This window comes from Varroa destructor, unplaced genomic scaffold (assembly GCF_002443255.2).
Source record: "Varroa destructor unplaced genomic scaffold, Vdes_3.0 BEIS01000004.1, whole genome shotgun sequence".
NCBI lineage: Eukaryota > Metazoa > Arthropoda > Arachnida > Mesostigmata > Varroidae > Varroa > Varroa destructor.
The window spans coordinates 397885-418199 of record NW_019211457.1 but is presented as its reverse complement, the minus strand read 5'-3'; the positions used below and the strand labels follow the sequence as shown (position 1 = coordinate 418199).

The 20315-nt window shown below is 39.2% G+C and overlaps 1 protein-coding gene across 11 annotated transcripts in view; it reads right to left on the bottom strand.

Moving 5' to 3' along the window:
* Window positions 1-1931: 1931 nt before the first annotated feature.
* Window positions 1932-20315, bottom strand: part of LOC111250371 (vitamin D3 receptor-like) — a 65431-nt gene continuing 47047 nt past the window's right edge. For 5 of the 11 annotated variants that reach the window (XM_086988774.1, XM_086988775.1, XM_086988771.1 and 2 more), the window contains 6 exons: window positions 9439-9564; window positions 8613-9217; window positions 7551-7720; window positions 6391-7360; window positions 5673-5788; window positions 1932-5138 (listed from right to left, as the gene is read on the bottom strand). In XM_086988774.1, coding sequence (XP_086844900.1) covers window positions 4799-5138; window positions 5673-5788; window positions 6391-7360; window positions 7551-7720; window positions 8613-9170 — 2154 coding nt within the window. In that variant the 5' untranslated portion in view covers window positions 9171-9217; window positions 9439-9564 and the 3' untranslated portion in view covers window positions 1932-4798. Of the gene's footprint in view, window positions 5139-5672; window positions 5789-6390; window positions 7361-7550; window positions 7721-8612; window positions 9218-9438; window positions 18655-20315 lie in introns of all 11 variants that reach the window. The other 6 variants (XM_086988767.1, XM_022805510.2, XM_022805511.2 and 3 more) reach the window with 3 other exon arrangements.

The window sequence follows — 20315 nt, the reverse complement described above, 5'->3', positions numbered from 1 at the left end:
ATCACACGAAGTTCTCAAATCAAAAACAATAATTATGACTTCACAGTCATAATGGCCGACTAAATTTCTTTGACAAGTGCTACAGGGAAGCAATGTAATAGGTAGTAACATTCCTAATAATTAAAAGTTTTCCTACTAATGTTTGACATTCTAGGATAACTGGCAAAAACGCGCCTATGATCGGCTTATTGAATCGGCATTTCAAATGGATTGAGGATTATTTAGGACTCGAAAGCGTTAATAAAAGCTGTACACAGATAACGAATCGGGCTCGAAAGGCTCTAACAAACCGGAACCTCGATCAATGGTACGAAAGTCAACTAGTGGATGCGAAAAAACATGACGGGAAACATTTCTTGTAAATATCAACACACTGAAACACATGATTCTACGAGACATTGTTGTCCATCGGGATAGCCCTCGGAGGATGGGACACAACCGACCCGAATGAACAAGTCACTAGTACTCGGCAGTCATTTGACGATGTTCTATTGGTCGGCACCTATCAGTGCTGGTAAATCCCGCGCATTTCGAACAACGAGGTAAACTGCCGGGACCCATTCAGACCGTCATAGCCAAACTTACTCCTCCTGCCTGATCGTGATGTATTCAGCCTGCATGGTTTAATTCATATCGTTAGTCTACTACGACAGACACTCCTGATATGATACGTTAGCGAATGAGGTTTACTCAGGAGATTCGTGATGACAGAATGAAAGCCTCCGAGCTCCTTGGCTCCATGGCTTATCCTTCTCGCCGATACGGCGAAACGAAAGGGACTGTACTTGAATAAGGTCTCGAGTTGGTGTCCGTCCATATAGGTGATAAAATAATAATTGTCGCTGAAGCAAAAATAGCTGGAGTGCCTCGCCATTTTGTTCTGAATTTCCCCATCATTACAGTGAGATGCGCGCACTTGGATTTGTAGCTGCGAAATTGTGTTGCTCCGCTTTTACCTTAGACGGTGGAAATAATCTTTTTTGTTCCCTAGAAAGGTCTCTCGTTGTAGACGTATAGGGAGCGATTAGCTAGAAGGATGTTAGCCAAACACATGTTGGTCTGGGTAGCGTTCAAAAAGTTTCGCAAAGCTGTCATGTTAAACGAAGTCGTTAACCTTCTGCAAGAACTTAATGAAGCTATTGAGCAACATGATAACGTCTACGAGCAGGGTCCGTACACAAACATAGTATAATTACAATACGATCCCTTTTTCTAAATGGTAAATAGTACAGAAATAGCGATTCATCTAGCGTCTAGGAGATGTAAATGTAACAAAAACAAAATTTATAGTTTCAGATATTGTTACTTATAAATGTGTTAGAAATTGTGAAACATCGAATTTCTATCATCCGTTAGCTTGGAAAACTTGACTAGCATCTTCAATACCCAGACCTATGTTTAACAAAGTTGTATATAGTTCTGTGTTTTGAAACAGGTAGTTGCAAACAAACAGATTGTGATATATTGAAGACTTCGATGCTTTTCTGTTTATTAGCGCCTCCAAAGTACTTACAGCCGATCCTACACATCGATATATATATATATTTATAATTCTATGAAATCGCACACCATTTCAATATAATAACATGGGAAAGCTTGACTGAGCTGTAAGCAGGGCTGTAATGTGACGTTTGTCTGTGTTTATATATTATTGCTAGTAGTATACAGGATGGCTAGTATAATCTAGGCTAGTGAACAGTAATTGTTTATCTTCGTTCGTATCATTATTAAATAAAGCTCATCTTCTGACGTCCTCGAATACTAAGGCTTTTTTTTTATTACAGTACAGAGGAAAATCGAAAGGAACAACGAAAGGAACGAAGAGGTTTCTAAACAGCCATCAAGTCGACAACAATTTAATGAGTTCTAGACCACACTCGCGTCCAAACGCTACTATGCTCGTACCATTAATTAAACGAAAACGCATCGTAAATGAACGGAATCCGTGTAAAACTCGTATAATGCTTATTTTATTATTTCTTATAGCGAAAAATGATTTCTTGCCTATATACAATTAGTTTTAATAAAACATTCGATCCTCTACACTTTGTGCTATTTTCGTCAGTCTTCTTTTACGGTCGCTCTATGGTTTTTTGCCCCTCTCCTCTCATATAGCGACGCTCACTCTTCGTCCCCACACCTTTCAGCTGGTTTCTACACGGGTCAGTCTCTAGTCGGTTTGTTCAGAGACGAGAGACGTTGTGTTACCGTTGGTGCTCTTCGTCGCCGTCGACATCCTGCACATAGACAGTAATATACTTTATAACTACAATTAGTCCGCATTTATCTTGTTTAATAAGAGACCCGATAACGTGGTAACAGTTGTTCATACATTATAAGTTACCTTACAATATAGTATACTTGGTTGCGTTACGCGGCTACTGCCGCACGGTAATTCTTCGCGCGTAGAAGTATTAAGTACACTGCATATGTTATGATGCTTAAGCTCCCGTGACTGATATGCGCATAGAGAATCTCCAATTAGAAATAAGTACGTTCTTTGCGTTGACAACAATATGATACGATTATATTGAAAACGAAACAAAAACATTTACAATAACCGAGGGTTCTTGTATTGAGTTTAAGGCTTGTTAAAAGCGAAAGAAGGCACCTGTTAAAACCTGGATACTGCAGTGGTCCTTCAATACTGAAAGTTACATGGTAAACTTTGGAGTTTCTAGCAAACTCGAGCAGGCCGACGGAGCTATTAAGATAAAGAATGCATTGGAGTAAATGCCAATTTGATCAGTAATAAGGATGAACAGTGTATTCCGTAGAGACAAAAACTCCAGGTGTCATAGCTATGATAGATATCTTTTTTGTTCTTTACTCGAGGATCGCTCTCGAAGTGATACACAGACCAGAACGTTTAATGAACTTCACAGGTCTTCTATGAAGCTAGACATCCCTAAAAAGGAGATGCTAGATCAGAGATTCTAGGTTCTTTTTAACTGCGATTCACTGGCACTCCTCCGTACTTTTCTGTAATGATACTACCTAACTACGAACTGTTCTGCGGAAAAAAATTCCTAAGCCACAATCAAACGATCGATGTCTTTATTCACAGTGAATTCCAGGGTGTTTGGTGTTAAGTGGTATTTACAATGAAGTGCTGAAGGCAATAATATTTTATAAGAATTAATACTGAATGGGACTTGAGAACCATTAGCGTAGTTAAAATTCAAGTCGATATATTTCTTCTGCCTCAGAAAGTTAATCTTTGTGCATATTTTTCAAGCTTAGTAAATCATGTTAATAAAAAATAATGCCGACTACTTTTTATTCCAAATTGTCAAATATACTTGCTACTTATGCGGAACGTCTTCGTCAAACAGTCAGCTTGTTGTTCCAGGTAGCATCTATTCGAAGAATTAGATTATCATTGAGTTTTCACATATTGGATATGCCACCTAAGGACGCTCTGATATTCAGGCCCCATAAATCAAATATTTACCCATGCAAAATTGTCGTTCCTCAACGTCGTACACGTACTTTGCCTTCGTGCAAATCACACTTAATCGTTACACGTATACGAAAGGACCGCTGTTCAAAGAACGCTTGAATCATCAAGCTGCATAATACAATGTTTAAGTCTATTTACATTTTTTTCCGCTGAAAAATACTATATATCATAGATATTACTTTTAAATAGCAGTAAATGTTACGGTTTAGTGGCAGATATGTAAACGATGACTCGGATAAATTACTTGAAAATAGAAGTTGTCCATTGATCCCTCAAATTTAATATATGGGATTCAGCTCCGTGTATATACATCAGTAGCTGTACATAGGTTAATGGATAGATATATTGGTATTGTCAATTCCCTATTAAACGTTTAGAAATGAAGCAAGCTCATGAGATGACTGTTTATATACATAGATGGCGAACATTAGAAAACAGAGCGCGTCAAAATACTGAACATACAAAGTTGCCTTCATGACCAAAAGGCATGCAACTGAATCATAAAATATATATTACTGTTTTGTGAAGTCCGACTTGTGTTTTGATTCACAGCAACTTGAGCGAAAACCTTCAGCCAAATATGTCTATAGCAATACACTCAATAGATTTCGTCCATTTTGCAGAGGAGGACCCATAACTTTCCAATCACGTTACGCGTCGAGACCTCACGATTTTCCTAATGCGGTCCTACTGTTACGTTGGCAGAGATGATCTTTTTGTATTTAAAAGAAAATCAAGTTACCACAACTTTACTGCGATAGGTATTTTTTATAGTTGTTGAATGAGACAAGGCTAAAGAGCCTATATCTATGAGTACAGATTCGCTTCCTAGCCAGCACAGATGCCACAACATATTAGCCAGGCACTACATTAAATATATATATTAATAGCTTTGCTTCGGTTTTCAGATCCGCTACAATGGCTTTAGAGTTCAATATAAGCCGTATCTGCCAAAATAAAAGAGTACACAGGCAGATCATATGAGTAAATCAAAACTAACAAGGAACTCGGCACCACTGACGGATTTATTCATGGTCACTCAAGCGATTACCTGAATGACGAGTAACATAATGGCCTCATGATTGCATTGTAGAAGTGTGAACATATTCTTCGAAGTCGTTACCTTCTACTTATAACATACAAGCTTTTTCCACATATTAATTATCTTTTAGTCTATTATACCTGCTTCCCGGCATTCCGTCGACTGTGGGCATACGTCTCTGCTAGCTAATTTTCTAAGTTTCTAATAGCTAAACTTCGTTACCTACATCTAACTATTTAAAATTTACCCCTGTTTAGCGTACGATGACGATTTACCCTTCCCTATTACACTAACTACGCATGATGATTCGTTATCGAGGCTTCTTTCAGGCTTTTTTCCCGATCTGTGCTTAATGTACTTTGCGGCACTATCACCTTGCTTGTGATATGTTCATGGAATCGCCACTGTGAAGGCAAGTCTGATGAGCCATCACTATTTGTTGAAAAGGTCTGTTGCGCTAAACGTTCCTGGATTTCTCGGATCTCTTTTTCTGTCAACTTGAGGTCGAACTCCTGATGCGACTCAGCCACCTCTCGTAAGTCCGCCAACTTGAGCAGAATTCGCGCATAAATCGTCTTACCTATTGTCGGCTTGTATCGAAACTGCAAATATCGCTGGAGTAGGAGAATATATCTGGAAGAACACATATATATGATACGAGAACTCAGTGATAATTTTCCAAAGTAACTTTAGCCTTTTTTGAGGGAATAATCTTGTGTTTCATTCGTATATGAGTGGCTTGTTTGAACGACGACAATGAATACTGGTTTCACTAAATGTATTCTATAATTGTTTCGAGATGTGGATTTTATGTCTGTGTCAGGATTATGTTACCGATATCACCATCGAACAACTATCATTTCATAGTATATGACAACTTCTTTCTATAGATTTCCACCATCGATAATACTTCTAGCAACAACAACAACATTTCCTAAATTATATAAAATAGAATTTATCTTTACCTAATTAACTATTAAATACTTACTTCGTCACCTTTCGATATAAAAAAAAAAAGTCTTCTCCCTGAACTTTTCCTAACGCTATAAGTTTTTTCATGAAATATCTTATGTTATTTATGGATATATTTATATGTATACATTTTTCTCCATTGTATATGTTTGTATTACGCGCGTATGGCCAAATGCGTCCGTCTATCGCACTCACCTTTCTTGTTGTTCAACGATGTATCCACAGTTGAGCAGACCCTTCCGATCGCCACAATGGAGACAGATTGCCATCAGAATTGTATAAACGACGTGATCCTTCTCTGGCATCGATGCCTACGATAACAAAAATAAATTTAGGTGTTGCGCAAGACAGAGTGCAATATTTTTCATCGTAAAATAAAACTTATATTGAACTTGCTGTATACAGACAAATTGTGACAAACTTCGCCACAAAGGTCGATGTCACAAATGATGCTTTGATCACGCTTTCCCTACCCATTTCTCATGAACTTGTTTTGTCGTTCGGCCAAGCCCATAGCAGTCGATTTATTTGAAAAAGAGGAGAATTTCATGTCTGTATATATTTCAATATAAACTTCGAGGAGTTTATTAATTTGTGTGGTGCGCAAAGTACTACCTTGTCGCCAACCACGTCACCTAGACACGCTTGAGGAGACTAGACAATTTGTCCTTATTACAATCACCTGTACTACTCATTACCATTTTTGTTTAATACTGCATTATCCATAGATCTGACATGTATTGCTCTTTTTAAGGCAAGTAGCTTATTATACCCGATTAGTATCAAGCCGCAAGGACGATATGAAATTCCGTGAAGCCATTGGGGTGCAGGGTCCCACAAAACCCTCCGAAATTTCAAGTAAGCCAGGCAAAAAACATATATTCAAATATTACTGCACTTTATAGAGACGTACCTGCATGCCCTTCATGAATCGTTTATGTTTTTCGAGGAGTCTTTCATCATCAACGAGTTCTCGCACGTCCTCGAAATATACAAGAGCCTCATCCGTTCGGCGCGAGGCTTCATGCGAGACAACCCAGCCTTTCAATCTGGCGTCGTAGGCGAACGCGCTGCGAAGAAACAACATCTCGAGCACCGAAGCCCGGAGCAAGGTTTCCCGATCAGCCGCAATCGGTATCACCTGAAATGACGCAAGTTGTTGTGCAAAGCACGAAAATTGTCGAATCGCTGAGAAAAAGAGCTGCAGAACATAGCTTCGCGTCACCAGGTGTCCTGTGGACAGTGGTTCGTGTAAAGACCCGCCTTCGCTTGCAGGTGTACCGCCGCTGATGGAAACTGACTCGCTGCATCCTCCAGCTGCACTAGTTGCTTCCAGAAGGGATGCAGGACAACACCTGAGATGACAGTTGATCAGTTCTTCAATTAACGCTATGTCTTCAGGTGTGAGATCAGAAGCTGTGGCTGAGTATGCTACCGATGGCGAAACAGCCAAGCTGACAGGGGGACAACTTGACGAGCGTGGTGACCCCGAAACAGACGTAGCCAATAGTGAGGTCGTCGAATCCAATCCGGTGGATAAAGATCCAACAGTTGTCGAAGGCGAATCTGTAATTCGGGTAAAACCTTCGGCGGCTTCCGTAATCGAAATTGGGTTCGTAGATGACGTAGCCGTCGTCAACTGTGAACCCAACCCCGGACAACTGCCTAGGTCGAAGGCAGTGCCTGAACCAGTAAAACCACTACTGTTTTCTGGAGTGTATCCAGTGGCGCTAGCGGACCCGACGGTCTTAACCGCTAGAAGACGCTGCTTTCGCTCTAATCGAGATTTCAACAGTTGCGACCGTTCCAGCTCTGTCATAACCCATCCTTTTTCCATGCCGATGTCGTTGCATTTGCGAAACCGGCAGAATTGACAACATTTCCTGTTCGGTATAGCGACAATGCATGCGATAAGTGGCGCCCTAGTAAGAATGAGTAACGTTCAAAAAATAGCGAAAAATAGGTACACGGATGTCCATCTACCTTACAGGCACACACAGACCATTTGATCATATCCTCACGTAATTGTGTGATTTCTTTACTAGTGTTATCTTTATATGTGGTGGCACGTACCTGGATGCAATGGTGATGTCACATTTGGCCTCGTAAGGACATTGGAAATTCTTATAAGCTTCGTTTTGTACCGAGCGGCGAAAAAAGGCTTTACAACTGTCGCACGAAATGCCTCCAAAATGATATGATTTCGCTCGATCACCACAAACACCGCACACCTTTGCCGGTTTCTTCGTCGTTGAAACAAGAACAATATCCAATAATGATACAACAAAGGGAAATTAGATTAGAAGTAATTTTACTATCCGTAAGCTAAATACGTAAAAAAGAGTAAATTATAATAAAAGTAAGTGCAAGCAACATGCATCGTTGCTTTTCTTCCCTACCAGTGTCTCGAGTTTCATGGCCGGTATTTAAACCATTGGGCCCTACTTTAGACGGGTAAGGTAATCCACAGCACGAAACGAAACGCGTCTACACCCAAATTTGAACTTAGAACATGGCACTGTCGATATAGTCTGAGGTTCCAAAAGGCTTGTTCCTCTGTACACCAGAGGATTAAAAGATCCTATAGCCAGCAAATTTTTACTTCAACAGGGATTCCTGGGATCCAGGAACATATAAGCCAATGACAGAAACAATATAACCCAATGACTGACTACATGCGCTAAATCGTAAACTGAAATAAATATGATAATTTGTCTGTACATTTATCAAAACACTTTCAACTTTTATAACTACCAGATCGATGTTCAATAATAGCGTCGACATCGGACTTTATATACATCATTTTAGATCGAAATTAATCACGATTACCCTTCATTATCCAAATCTATGATAATCAGCTTACTATATGAATTATTTCGTTAACTAAGGATGTTGGTCTTATCTTTGCCATCATGTTACATTATATTAGACCCTGCAGCTGCAATGTATCTGGCCACTAGCGAACTTCAGCGATAAGGCGATAAGACCCCTCGATTCAAAACCGGGCTTAAACATACTTTTATCTTATGATATTGAAAGAAGCCGCTAGCCGTCAGAAGTTGCGATTCCTAATTAAACGCCACTACAAGCCGGCGTAAAATTCAAGATATTTATTTACTATGATATAATACCGACTTTTCCCATTGGTAAAGGACTGCAGCTTCCTCCATGATGGCCGGGGGCTGTGGTCGTTGACGGGGACGGTGTTCGCGACCCGTGAGGCGATGCCGGAAATGAGCGAAACGGAAGCAGCTTCGCTTCCCGGAGATCTATCAGTGATGAATGACTTCGACTGCGTACAAATGAACCAGTTGAGCCAGGACTTATCTGTGACGCAGTTGGCTGTCCCCATTGACAAGTGTTGATCGCAAGCGAACCCAGGGAGCCACTTGCACCGACGGGAAGGACTCGGTCGAGACCACTTCCCACCCTCCGGGGCGAAGTCGGCGACGACAGTGGTGATTTCAACAGAGGAGATAAAGGATTGGTACCCCTGATGATTGCGTCGCTCGTCTTCGTGCTGGAACTATTATTGGTCGTCGTCGAGCAATAGGATGGAGTTAAAGATGGGGTGATCGAATGGTAAAGGCCGCCATTACCGCCAAATCCTGGTACGGCTGAAGGGAGATCACCAATCTTCAGGGAAGATACTGCCAACGGCGAAAAACCTAGAAACAATCGAATGAAGAGCATGTCTATCCTGGAATCGTATAAGGTACCAGCTTATTGATCTTCTTAACCTGTAGATGCAAAAGAACAGCGTGATTTGGATGACTAATGCACATCTTTTTGGCTGTGTTACCATGGTAACCATGAAGAACAAAAAAGATACGGTTACCGTGAAGCTACATCGTAGCGTTGGCAAAATGACTATTATAACAAATTAGGAAATACCTGTAATTATGACTACAATAAAAAACAGTTTAGCTAATGATTTTAAAAGAGGTGCTTATGAAATTACCGTTCTGTTTTATAGGTCTATACGAGAAATCCAGCCAGGTAAATCCAACAAGACCCACTCGGCTGGCTCACTTTTCCTGTAGGTCAGGTTGTTGATACTATATCAAAAAACAAGCGATTCCGAGGACTTGTTCACATGAAAAGGTAGCCGGAGAGTGGAAGAAAAAAATTTAGGTGGAACGCGAGGGCACTATCATAGATGACGGGTATGATATGCCATCTTATACAAAAGCTAGAGGAAAAAATAAATCCTATATTGAATGCAGCAGGCAAAGAATTAGCCTCTACAATTTTTAAGCTTTTAGTAGATTTTTCCAACCTATGATGTAAATAAGATAGATATAACGCATTGAATAACTGGGATAAGCAGCAGTAATAATTCCTCATATTTACTCGGCCATTATTTCATATAATTTTCTTTTCCCATACCTAGGTATCACCTATACATAGCCTACACCATAACCTGGCGTTGAAAAGGTGTTTTCAAGGAAAAGGTAACGCTTAAAGCTGGATCATGCTCATGATTTATTGCAGTCTAGATCTATATAAGCTAAACATTTTAGCCAAATTCAGGATTCATATTAGAAATATTTCGAATTGTTCAAAGTCTGAACATTCTAAGATTTCTCGACGTCCATGAAAGTATTCTAAAAAAGCTTACATAAGCCCTAAGTTTTATGAGAATTCTTACAACCTTATCTTTTAGGAAAAAAATAAGAATTAAAAAATAAACGATTGGGGAAAAATACAATTTCTATGTAACGGAAAATTATAGATTTCTTTTATTTTCTTCAAGATGGCTAAATTTATAAAAAAAAAATAAATAAAAAAAAAGTAAAATATTCAATTCACTGTGATACTTGAGGTGCATCTACCGATAGTGTTTACACTGCCCTATGAGACAATCACTGTGAAGCTCCGCTTAATAACTTGCATTTTCTCTCTTGAAAGAAGGTTTAGAGTTCTTTTCAGTTAGCATGACTCATTTTTGACAGAAGCATTTCTCATTAATGAATATTTTTTTGGTTTCACGAGCTATTGGTTTATTTTTTAGTAAACATTTTAATTAATAATTTAAACGTGACTACATTATATGGAAGCTTGTCTGTAACAAATGGTGCAGTCGCTGGAGCAATTTTAACGATTAGTTAATCAGAGTGCATCGATCGTACAGCTGCGATTGGCAAGTGTTCTTGTCCATAGTAGAAACAATGCATATTAAAATAATAGCCTTTTTACATACCTAAATTTCTATAGCCTCTATAATTTAAAATCTATAAACTATATCCTTATCCTCCTCTTGCCATTTATTTGGCTGTATATTCTCATAATTGATATATACAACGATAACCTAATTACAGTTTTATTTACATTTTTACCGTCAATATTTATAATGATTACCTTCGATTTTGCTCATATCAAGGGATCCGTTTATTAAAAATATTTTATAAAGAAACAGAAAAAAAAATAGAAAATTTGTTAAAGAGTACGCTCTAACAATAGACTACAACGAAAATATTAGGGTTAATCGAAAAAATTGGACCTAAAGTATATCTAGCGTTACCGACTGACAAGACGTGCAAAGAAATCTCCGAAGAGCCGTTCTCGATATCTGAATCAGATATTACAGAATACCGATAAAGAACACAACATAGGCATTTTATACATGAGCTACTATACATATATAAAATATGGACTTGGAGTTGAAGCCGAGGTGAGAAAAAGATAATAAAAGACGAATTCTAGCGCAAATTACGCAAATTAAGGATGCCTCGTAATTTTCTAAGGTGAAATGATAGTGACACAACACCGAAGCGGAAAAAGCCATAGATGATCCGCTGTTAGCGCTTATGTCTGACTTCACTTTTGAATTCAGTTGGCCTACATGTTCTTTTGTTTCATCGAATACAGCATATCTTCAATTCTAAATATACCTAACTTAAATTATGAGAGGTTCAAACCTATTTAATATCGCGATGCAGGAGTATGCGTTGTGACTTTCGTGTCAGGACAAATAGGTTGTTTTGTGGATTACCTCATTCAATTTTATTATCCTTATTATTATTATTATTTATTGTTGGACAATGACCTCAATAATTCCTTTTCTTAATGCAACTTAGTATCTTCTGTGAAGTATTGTCGTATCATTTTGCTCAGGTATCAACTAATGAATTACACCGATCACGCTCAAGAAAATAGCTTATCTATGCTAAAGATGGAGGTTGCTGGACTTGCCACACAGTATCCATATAAATTATGTGAGATATATAAATGTATGTATATATATGAGCACAGTGGGTGAATGGTGAAAATGCTTAAGGAATCCGAAGGACAAGAATTGCTAAATTGTTATTACGGTCGCTATAGACCAGGCACGGTTCAGGATTTACTGACAGCCGGAAAGAAGCCAGCTACGACAACGGCGTCGCCTTGGATACAAATCGTGTTCAGTGGCAATGCCGACTAGGTTCAAACGTAAGGTAGTAACAGACTTGCAATGGATATCAGGAGCATCTGCTATTATGAGACACTTGCCGAAAATGAAAGAATGAATGCATTCCGCGCTCTCGAGTTCATCATGCGGCGATCGAGAGCACTTGGTCTGGCTACTTGATGACAACTTTGTCATGCCTCGATTACTTACTGGACTGAGCAAACGAATATCCAACGGCCGTTTCATTTCGCTCATTCTACCGATCTATCTCCGTGTGGTAACAGGACATTCCATGCCCTAAAAAGGGTAACTGACGCGCAAGTATATCCCACTATCGATCTATTCTGAGAAGCTATCGATGGAAAAATTATATATGGAGGTGCAAAAGGCAAGCATCTGGCTGTCCAGGAGTTGCCAAAGGGGTGGGACAAGTGTGTAAAAAAGAATGTACTTCTATCAAAAGCTATTATTATTAAAAATCATTGTTCCAGTAAAGCTGTTCAATTATAGAATTCACCGATTATATATCTACCTTATGAATTAAACGTTACAAAATTACGATGCGCCCTTGATATGACCCAACTATTAGCCAGCAGTAGGTCTCTACCACATAACATTACTTTTCTTTTATTTTTATATTATATCTCGCATAAAGCTCTCTCTTCTCTTCTTTTATGAGATCATAACTGTAAATATTTAAAATGACCTCCGCCATAATCGGCGTGCAGATTCCTGTCAGCGTCCATCATATTAATGAAAACTGCCATTACACGAGCACGCTAGGAATACACGTTTATGATACGAAATTATTTTTACCCGCAACGTTTCGTTGATCTAATCTGTGTTATCGCTGTTGATGTTGCATCACTTGAAAAAATGATGAATGAAAGTTATAAAAACTCGCTCTCTTACGCTTTGAATAGAAAATACGCAAATAAATAAATGCAGGTAAAATTGGTGCCAATCTTGTGATAAATGTCTCCGACGTACGCTCCCGTGAACGCTTGTGCGAGTATTAGCAGATCAAGCCAGGAAAACATAGTAATATAATAACAAATGTTTCATTAAGACAAAAAAAGTTCTGCATACCTTTCGTTTACATGTCTGTAAGCCGTGTATCTTATCAAATATAATAGCTATAATAAGCGACGACGATTGAACTTAATAAGTGCACTCTACAAAGCGGGAACCAGTGATACCACCCAGGAGATTGGCTGGCTGATTGGCGCAATTTTTTAAATTGTTCACATCACGAACATTACGATAGTATCTCGATTCACTTACAGGATCACCCATTCCAAATGTATCAGCTTTACTCAGATGTTTGCGCTAGAACCATTTCACGGTTACAGACGATACTCTGATCACAAAAACATGTCAGCAAAAAATGGCGCCATTTCATAGTAGACTTAAGTCGGGGGATGGAGCCTCGTATCGCACACCGCACAAAGGCCCGCGACACCTTTCGGTGATCTTTGCGCTATCTTGCCCACGTAATCAGATCTATGTCTGTGGCTCTAAGCCCTAAACGCTGGCCGAGATATGGCCACACTGGACGATGTGTTCCCGTCAAGAAAAGCGGCGGTAACGTGTTTGTTTACTAAACCTAAAGATACCGCGTGACGTAGTCGAAAGTGGGTACAAACACTCGGTTCGTTTCATGTTGTTACAGACCGTTAGTCCCCTGAAGCAATGTTTAACTAATGCAGCAGTGGTAGCGGACGTAGGACTCAAGCTAAAAACCTTACAATAAAACCAAATACTCCAGCTTCAAACAAGTCGCAGCAGCATGCATTGTCTTTTCTCATAGATATATATGTATATATTGAGCTACGTAGGACGGGCTTGAATTGGTGTGGAAATCATTGACACCATGATGCCAGGCCCGTGTGATAGGATAACTCGAGAATGCTTTTTTTTGGTATGGAAAAGTTGGAGATTTTGCCGATACCTAATTGCCTAAATTTTCGAGTATTAAAATCGCTGGATATTTATCTATTTATGCTGTTTTGTGTGTAATGCGATAGCATCGTAAACTAGTGAGCTTTTTTCTGTTGTAAGCAAAGTGCGAGTAAGTCACAAACCACTTTTTGAGGTACGGACGTTTTGCTTTCCATTAATTAATCGAAGCTTTAAGAGGTACATGATGCAAATGTTAGTATATACCTCGTACGTTCCTTCCACGCGTTGTATCGTTGCAACGTTCCAGATACTAAAATCACCAAAACTGTTCGATCAAGTGCTACGTTTATCAAGGTTATCGTTGCAAACACGAAGCGATCATAATATTCTATAGCTTCGTGTATATCGTAGCTCGTTACAAAATAAACAACTTTATCTTTACCACTGGCCACAAGCTGTTGGCAACAGCGTCTGTTAAGTGGTCACAAAACGCGCGACTTCTCTCTGCCGTCGGTGCTTATTTAATCTGTTTTGAAACGTACGTGTTTCTTCACAAATATATATGTAATAGTGAATATGACACTTTTTATTTACACAACTTACATGTAGACAGGATCTGAGGCAACAACCTTTGACCAGCAAAACAGTATACTTGTGATGTCCTAACTTTAAATTAGCTATTGATATAGTAACGGTATCCTACAGTGAGGTTCACTACTTGGCAGTCTGGAGTGTTTGGCGACTGAGTCGATCTGTATCGCGGATTAGATACACAAGTTTACATCGAGATCCTATACATTTTTTTAATTGTATTTTGTATCTATTGTGTTATGTATTTATGAATATACAATCATCTTTTTGGCTACCACATCGCTCGAGCTGGTCAGCCAGTGTCTTCTTAGAGGATATGCTATTGCACTGCATCTTTACACTTATTGCTGCCTGGGATGAGGGTCAGTCCACCTAGCTTCAATTTCAATCGAAGTCCATCCCTCCACCAGTAGCATGGACTCACAATGCTTCTAACAGCGCTATTAAATGCTAAACATCAAAGCTTCGTATGGATAAGAAGCTCCATAAGAGTGGTCGTATAAGCAAGCACAAATGCTTCGCTCTGCTGAAAGATTCATCAGAGAAATATTAATAAAGTGTTTATTATTATTATCATTGTCCACTTACAATCTTTGTCTTTCGTGGGCAACAGCAGCTGCAGCAGCGGCAGCTAACAAAAACAGATCGCAAAAGCATGGAAAATATGTTTTTAAGGCGTGCATGAAATTGTTCATTTTCAACGACACAAAACAGACGTCCGAAAAGCTGAAAACTTCTAACGATTTCCAGCGAACGGTGGAACCGACCGAATGCAACGCGTCTTATCGTTATCTATGTAATCCTACAGGGACTGTGCGCCGACTCCAATTCGAGTGATAGATGAACAAATTCACGATCCATATTTAAGTGGAGAATATTAATGCTTAAAAGTAATTTCAACTTGACTGGTACGGGGAACCCTTCATTTCATAGCGGCATCAGTTGTTGCTGTTAGCAAGGCGCGATACGTGCGTTGACGGATCGCAAAACGGACAGAACGGCCATGCGATGGAACACTATCGTTACATTTATGTATAGGTATCGTAAAAATATCTGGGAGTGTTACCCTTACTCCGCTACTTGTAATAAACGTTTCGAGTTTTATGCTTGCTACGGCTGGCAGGCATTGCTTCGGGCATTGCTACAACTATGAAATAATGAGGTAATCGCCATATTTGCGTACATATTGATTAACAATTACCTTCAGAATCAGCATCTATAACATCAATATACAATGGAAGTTTTCGTTCGAAAAATCCTGATATATCGTTACTACTTACGTAACCAGCTTTTCAAATATAGAAGGCCACAGTGAGTTCCAGAGCGCATGTCTCAGGATTTTTAAGGCAATAATAATAGCTGTTCTACTTATAATGAGCATTTGATGGATATACTTATTTTCCACGTAATGAGTCATTATAAACAAGGTACATGCTCGGGTCAAAGTTTTGATGCAAGAACCGGTTTAAAGTAGTTTGTGGGCCAGCCTTATAATATTTCGCTCGGCGATATGTCGTATCTAGTGTAAATAAGCACTACGGGCTTTAGGCAGCCGGAATACTCAAATCGGACTTTGGATAGTACGTTTCATTATATGAGCTCTTTACGTTTTTCTTTGTTCGTTTTTTCATTTTGGGCCTGGATTGTCAGAGAATGGCAAGGCAACAATAGAAAACGATTGATTGTACTTGTTCCCTGGTTCTCTAGAATTTCCTCTTTGTTTTATTTATTTGTGTTCGAGATTATTTCAATGAATCGGTGAATTTTACTTCTCTCTAGGAAATCTAATAAGCTTGAAATCCACGGATACTTATCTATATATGATTTCTACGATATGCTAAAAGCAACAGCTAGTACGACGGGCTATTTGTCTAACACGCATGTCTACGAGAAGATCCATATTTACCTCAACAACTATTCTAAGCACAGCGCAGCTTACGCGTGGTCTCGTGGCCCAAAGAAAAGATATTCTCTAGTAAAACGTACACGTATCTACACAAACCTGTTTGATTTATACCTACATCATTATGTTCTAACTATTTTGTCATCTGACGTCCTTATACAGTGGACATTGTACGTTGTTTACTTGGTTAAGACCGTCTGAAACAGAGGAAAATCAATAGAAATAAAAAAATAATAATCTAATTAGTTACGCATGAGGCTGGTTTGGGGCATATATTTTCGTCGTAAGCCACGATAATAACAACGCTGACAAGGTATTCTAAGCAATAATAACGGGCTTGCTTTTCGTTGCTTTCTTTTTTGTGTCAGACTAATAGGCACTCGATTTATCTTCTCTTTGTCTTAGGACAAAGTTTATATATTTTTGATATATCAATATAAAGTGATGGATAGACAGTGGCGAATATACGTAATTAATTCGCTCTGTGGTCAATAGGCAGGTAGGCACAATTATTGCGCACACGAGGTTTGCCGATTGTTTATCTGTTGAGTGGTCTATACTCTGCTACGAGAAGCTATATATATATATATACTTTCCACATATGAATTTTCTGTGCTTCGCCGCAGGTACCTGACTTCGGATGAAAACAAATTATGAGCTCGTGGTAAATGAAAGATCAAATAGAATGTCTCGAGTATATTAGCGCGCAACAAATTCAAAATATAATGTCGCAAAGTCACAATATTCTATTCATGTTGTTCAAAGTACTGTGTTCTCTATGGTAATAATACTTCTAAAGATTCATTGGCATACGCCTTAGATTCTGAATTATATATATGTATTGCAAAGATCGGGTCGTCTCGAAGCCCTTACGAACTCTCAATAACATTGTTTAAACGCCGCTAACCGTAGACGTCCATTTAGCACAGATTTTTCGGCGTGAATCATTACATCAGACACTTAAATATGCGTGCCGCAGGGTTCCCTGAATGAAAATCAACCGTTCGTCTCGACTGGAGCCCACACGCATAATACGAAAATTATGTGCAATCTACGTGAATATGAAGACCTAAGTTGTCTTGGTCACAAAGCATATTTCGTAGAGTCGTTAGAAGTAGGATGACGCTTTTGATGAATTGCAGTCGTCTAACAACCCAACTAACTTCAATGTAAACGGCGAAACCCTGAATTTACGGATTAATGATGGTACATACGAGACTTCGTTTTTTTTCTGCTAATTTATCTCGGGGGGGGGGGGGGGGGTCGTCGTCGTCGTCGTCGATCATTAACTAAATAGAACCAGCCAGATGATTTGGCCCGGCGCACTACTCACAAATTCGTGCTGATTAATTATCAATATCGTTCAACGGGAGCCCGATCCATCTACACGCGATATATCATCAACTTAATAGGTTATTTATATTAGAAAAAGTGTACCTCGATAAGGGGTACTGACATCGCCTGTTGTTAGTAGTATAGGTAAACAGGTAATATTTGCGATGTGATTCGATTGGGGTGGCCGACTTCAGCGATCGGACAACGGAACCAGTTGGAGTTTAGCATAGGTTCAATATTTCCAAGAAGCAGTGTATTGCGTAAGCCGGATGATTTTTTAAGTAGAAATACTAAATTGATGATCTTTTCCTGTGCATAGTAAAATAATATAGCTACGGCAAGATGAAACGTCTGTGAAACTTGCTTCCATGACGGTGCAGTGGTAACGTATATGCCTACAAACATTTACCGATTAAATGAAATCTAAGTTTAAAAGCAACTATGCCGAGGCCGAGTGAGCTATGGCAACCTTTAACGACATTACTAGACGTAAGAATCTAAAACATTAACATAATTTTTGTTTTGCTGAAGCTGTGAAAAAATATGAAACACCGAGATACTTCGCTAAACAACGTTTAAAGCTAGAAAGCCCCTCTAAGACATCGTTCTATTTTTAGCCCGTAACATTTGTACGAATATTTTCTACTACTAAAGAATGATTTATCTACCTGTATCCCGCACGTCCGTGATTTAGACCCGCCTGGCAAAGGCTCATCGTGACAACTTGATAATACTTAAGGTTTTAAAATATTCCGTACCGCTCACACCACTATCCCACATCGTATCACATCGTACCTTCACATCAGTTCGACTATCGTCCTGTAAAAAAATATTGTATTAACGTTCCCCACAAGATGAACGCTTTTGTTCATTTAACAACAATAACACGAATAATAATAATAATAGTAATAACGAGAACAGCAAGATCTACGTCTAGCACAATACAATAATGGACTACCCTTGTAGAATCCTTATTTAGCTTATTTACAACAGAGTTTCGTTGATGCAGATCATCCACCGACGGAGTAACCGACAATTCCCGCTACTCTCATCTGAAATTTTCAGCACAACACCCAAAACTTTTTAATATAATCAACATTGCTATTGTTGTTGTTGTTGTTGTTTTCCCCTGCGTTGTCGTCTGCTTCGTCGTCATTATCGCTTTTATTACTGTTGCTTGCGTCTTTGTCAAACAGATCGCCCATCATCGGATCCCCATCAAAATCACCGCTAACAGCAGTTGGGTATACGGCAGCGCATGCCGAAAAGGCGCCGAATTAACGACGAACGTTGCCGGAGCCCGCACAGCAGACGGGTAATAAATTTATTGCTTGCTGATTTGATTTGATTATGCTTGCCGTCAACGGAGCAGGGGTCGTCTGCATAGTGTTGAAGTCATTGAATTATTGACGCCGCTGTCATAATTGGATCATCACCACAAACGCTTGATAGTGATTTTATGCTCAGATATGATGGCCCCAGAGCGAGCTGATTGTTGTCGTCGTTGTTGTTGTTATTGCTTGCGATTTTTTTACGTGGTACTATCTTGTTTACTTGGGTCAGCTTTCACGTTGTTTTCGCTCTTGTCCACCACGAGAACGCGCTGCTTCTCATCTGTGCCCCTGTGACCCTCTGTCGAATATACACGTTATCTTGGAAGTGCAGAATACTGTAATTTTTTCAGAGCCTTCTGTAAGCCCACGTAAAATTTTTGGATACCCTGAAACAGTACGTACTGATAGACGCCTGCTGGAATATAATGTGTAAGATTTGTCTCCGTATGTATAGTTTTGGTATAGCTGTGTGGCAAAAGAGGGGAAAATTGGCAGACCTTATTTAATATGCCCTTTATATCCGGAGATAAGAAACACGTTGTAAAACTACGTTTCGCTTAACGGCCACCCATTCATGATGTGCTGTGCGTTACGTCGCACAAATGCTAAAAAGTTCGCCTCCAAAATAGTAATACTCGACCTCTGCGGGAATGCCTCGCATCATCGTCCCTCAAATTTTCGGTGTGGTGGCAGAGAAATCTAGCGGCCTCAGAGTCAAAATGGAGATTTTTTATTTTGAATTCCATTTTCTTGGACACCGCAGTGCAACGGCAGTTTGCCAAACTAAGCCTACATACAGAAATTGTTATAGTTGTTTTCAAGATAGGCTATATATATATATATATATATATATATATATATACATATATAGAAAATTCTAAGGGTTTAACATACCAAATTACCTGTTATGTCCATACTGTTTAACCGGAACTATGGATACTGGACAGAACAGGTAACGCAGAACGATGTCTGAAGTATTGTTTTATCCCTACTTATCGATTCCGTAAGTCAGTTAAGTGAATATCATGGGTCAAATGAGTGAAGTTGGCCTGAAAGTTTACTAGCTAACTGCTGACTCATAAAATTAAACCTTCATTCTTGGAATTCTCGCGTAGTTAAGGCATATTTAGATGACAGTCATAGAAACTAGAAATAACGAGTGCCTAACATGTTCAGCTGAGGGGCTTATTAGAAGGGTAATCGATCGTTCGATACCTTTCTTTATTCGAGTGCATTTCATGTAATTGACGTTAACAGCATTAGCTGTCTGCACGAAGGATCGGAAAATCTTAGTTCTATTTTGTTATCGCTGATAACCAGTGAGGCTGTGTCAATGATAGGGAAATTTTGTTTTTCTTGATTCATAGTCAGCTATTCTG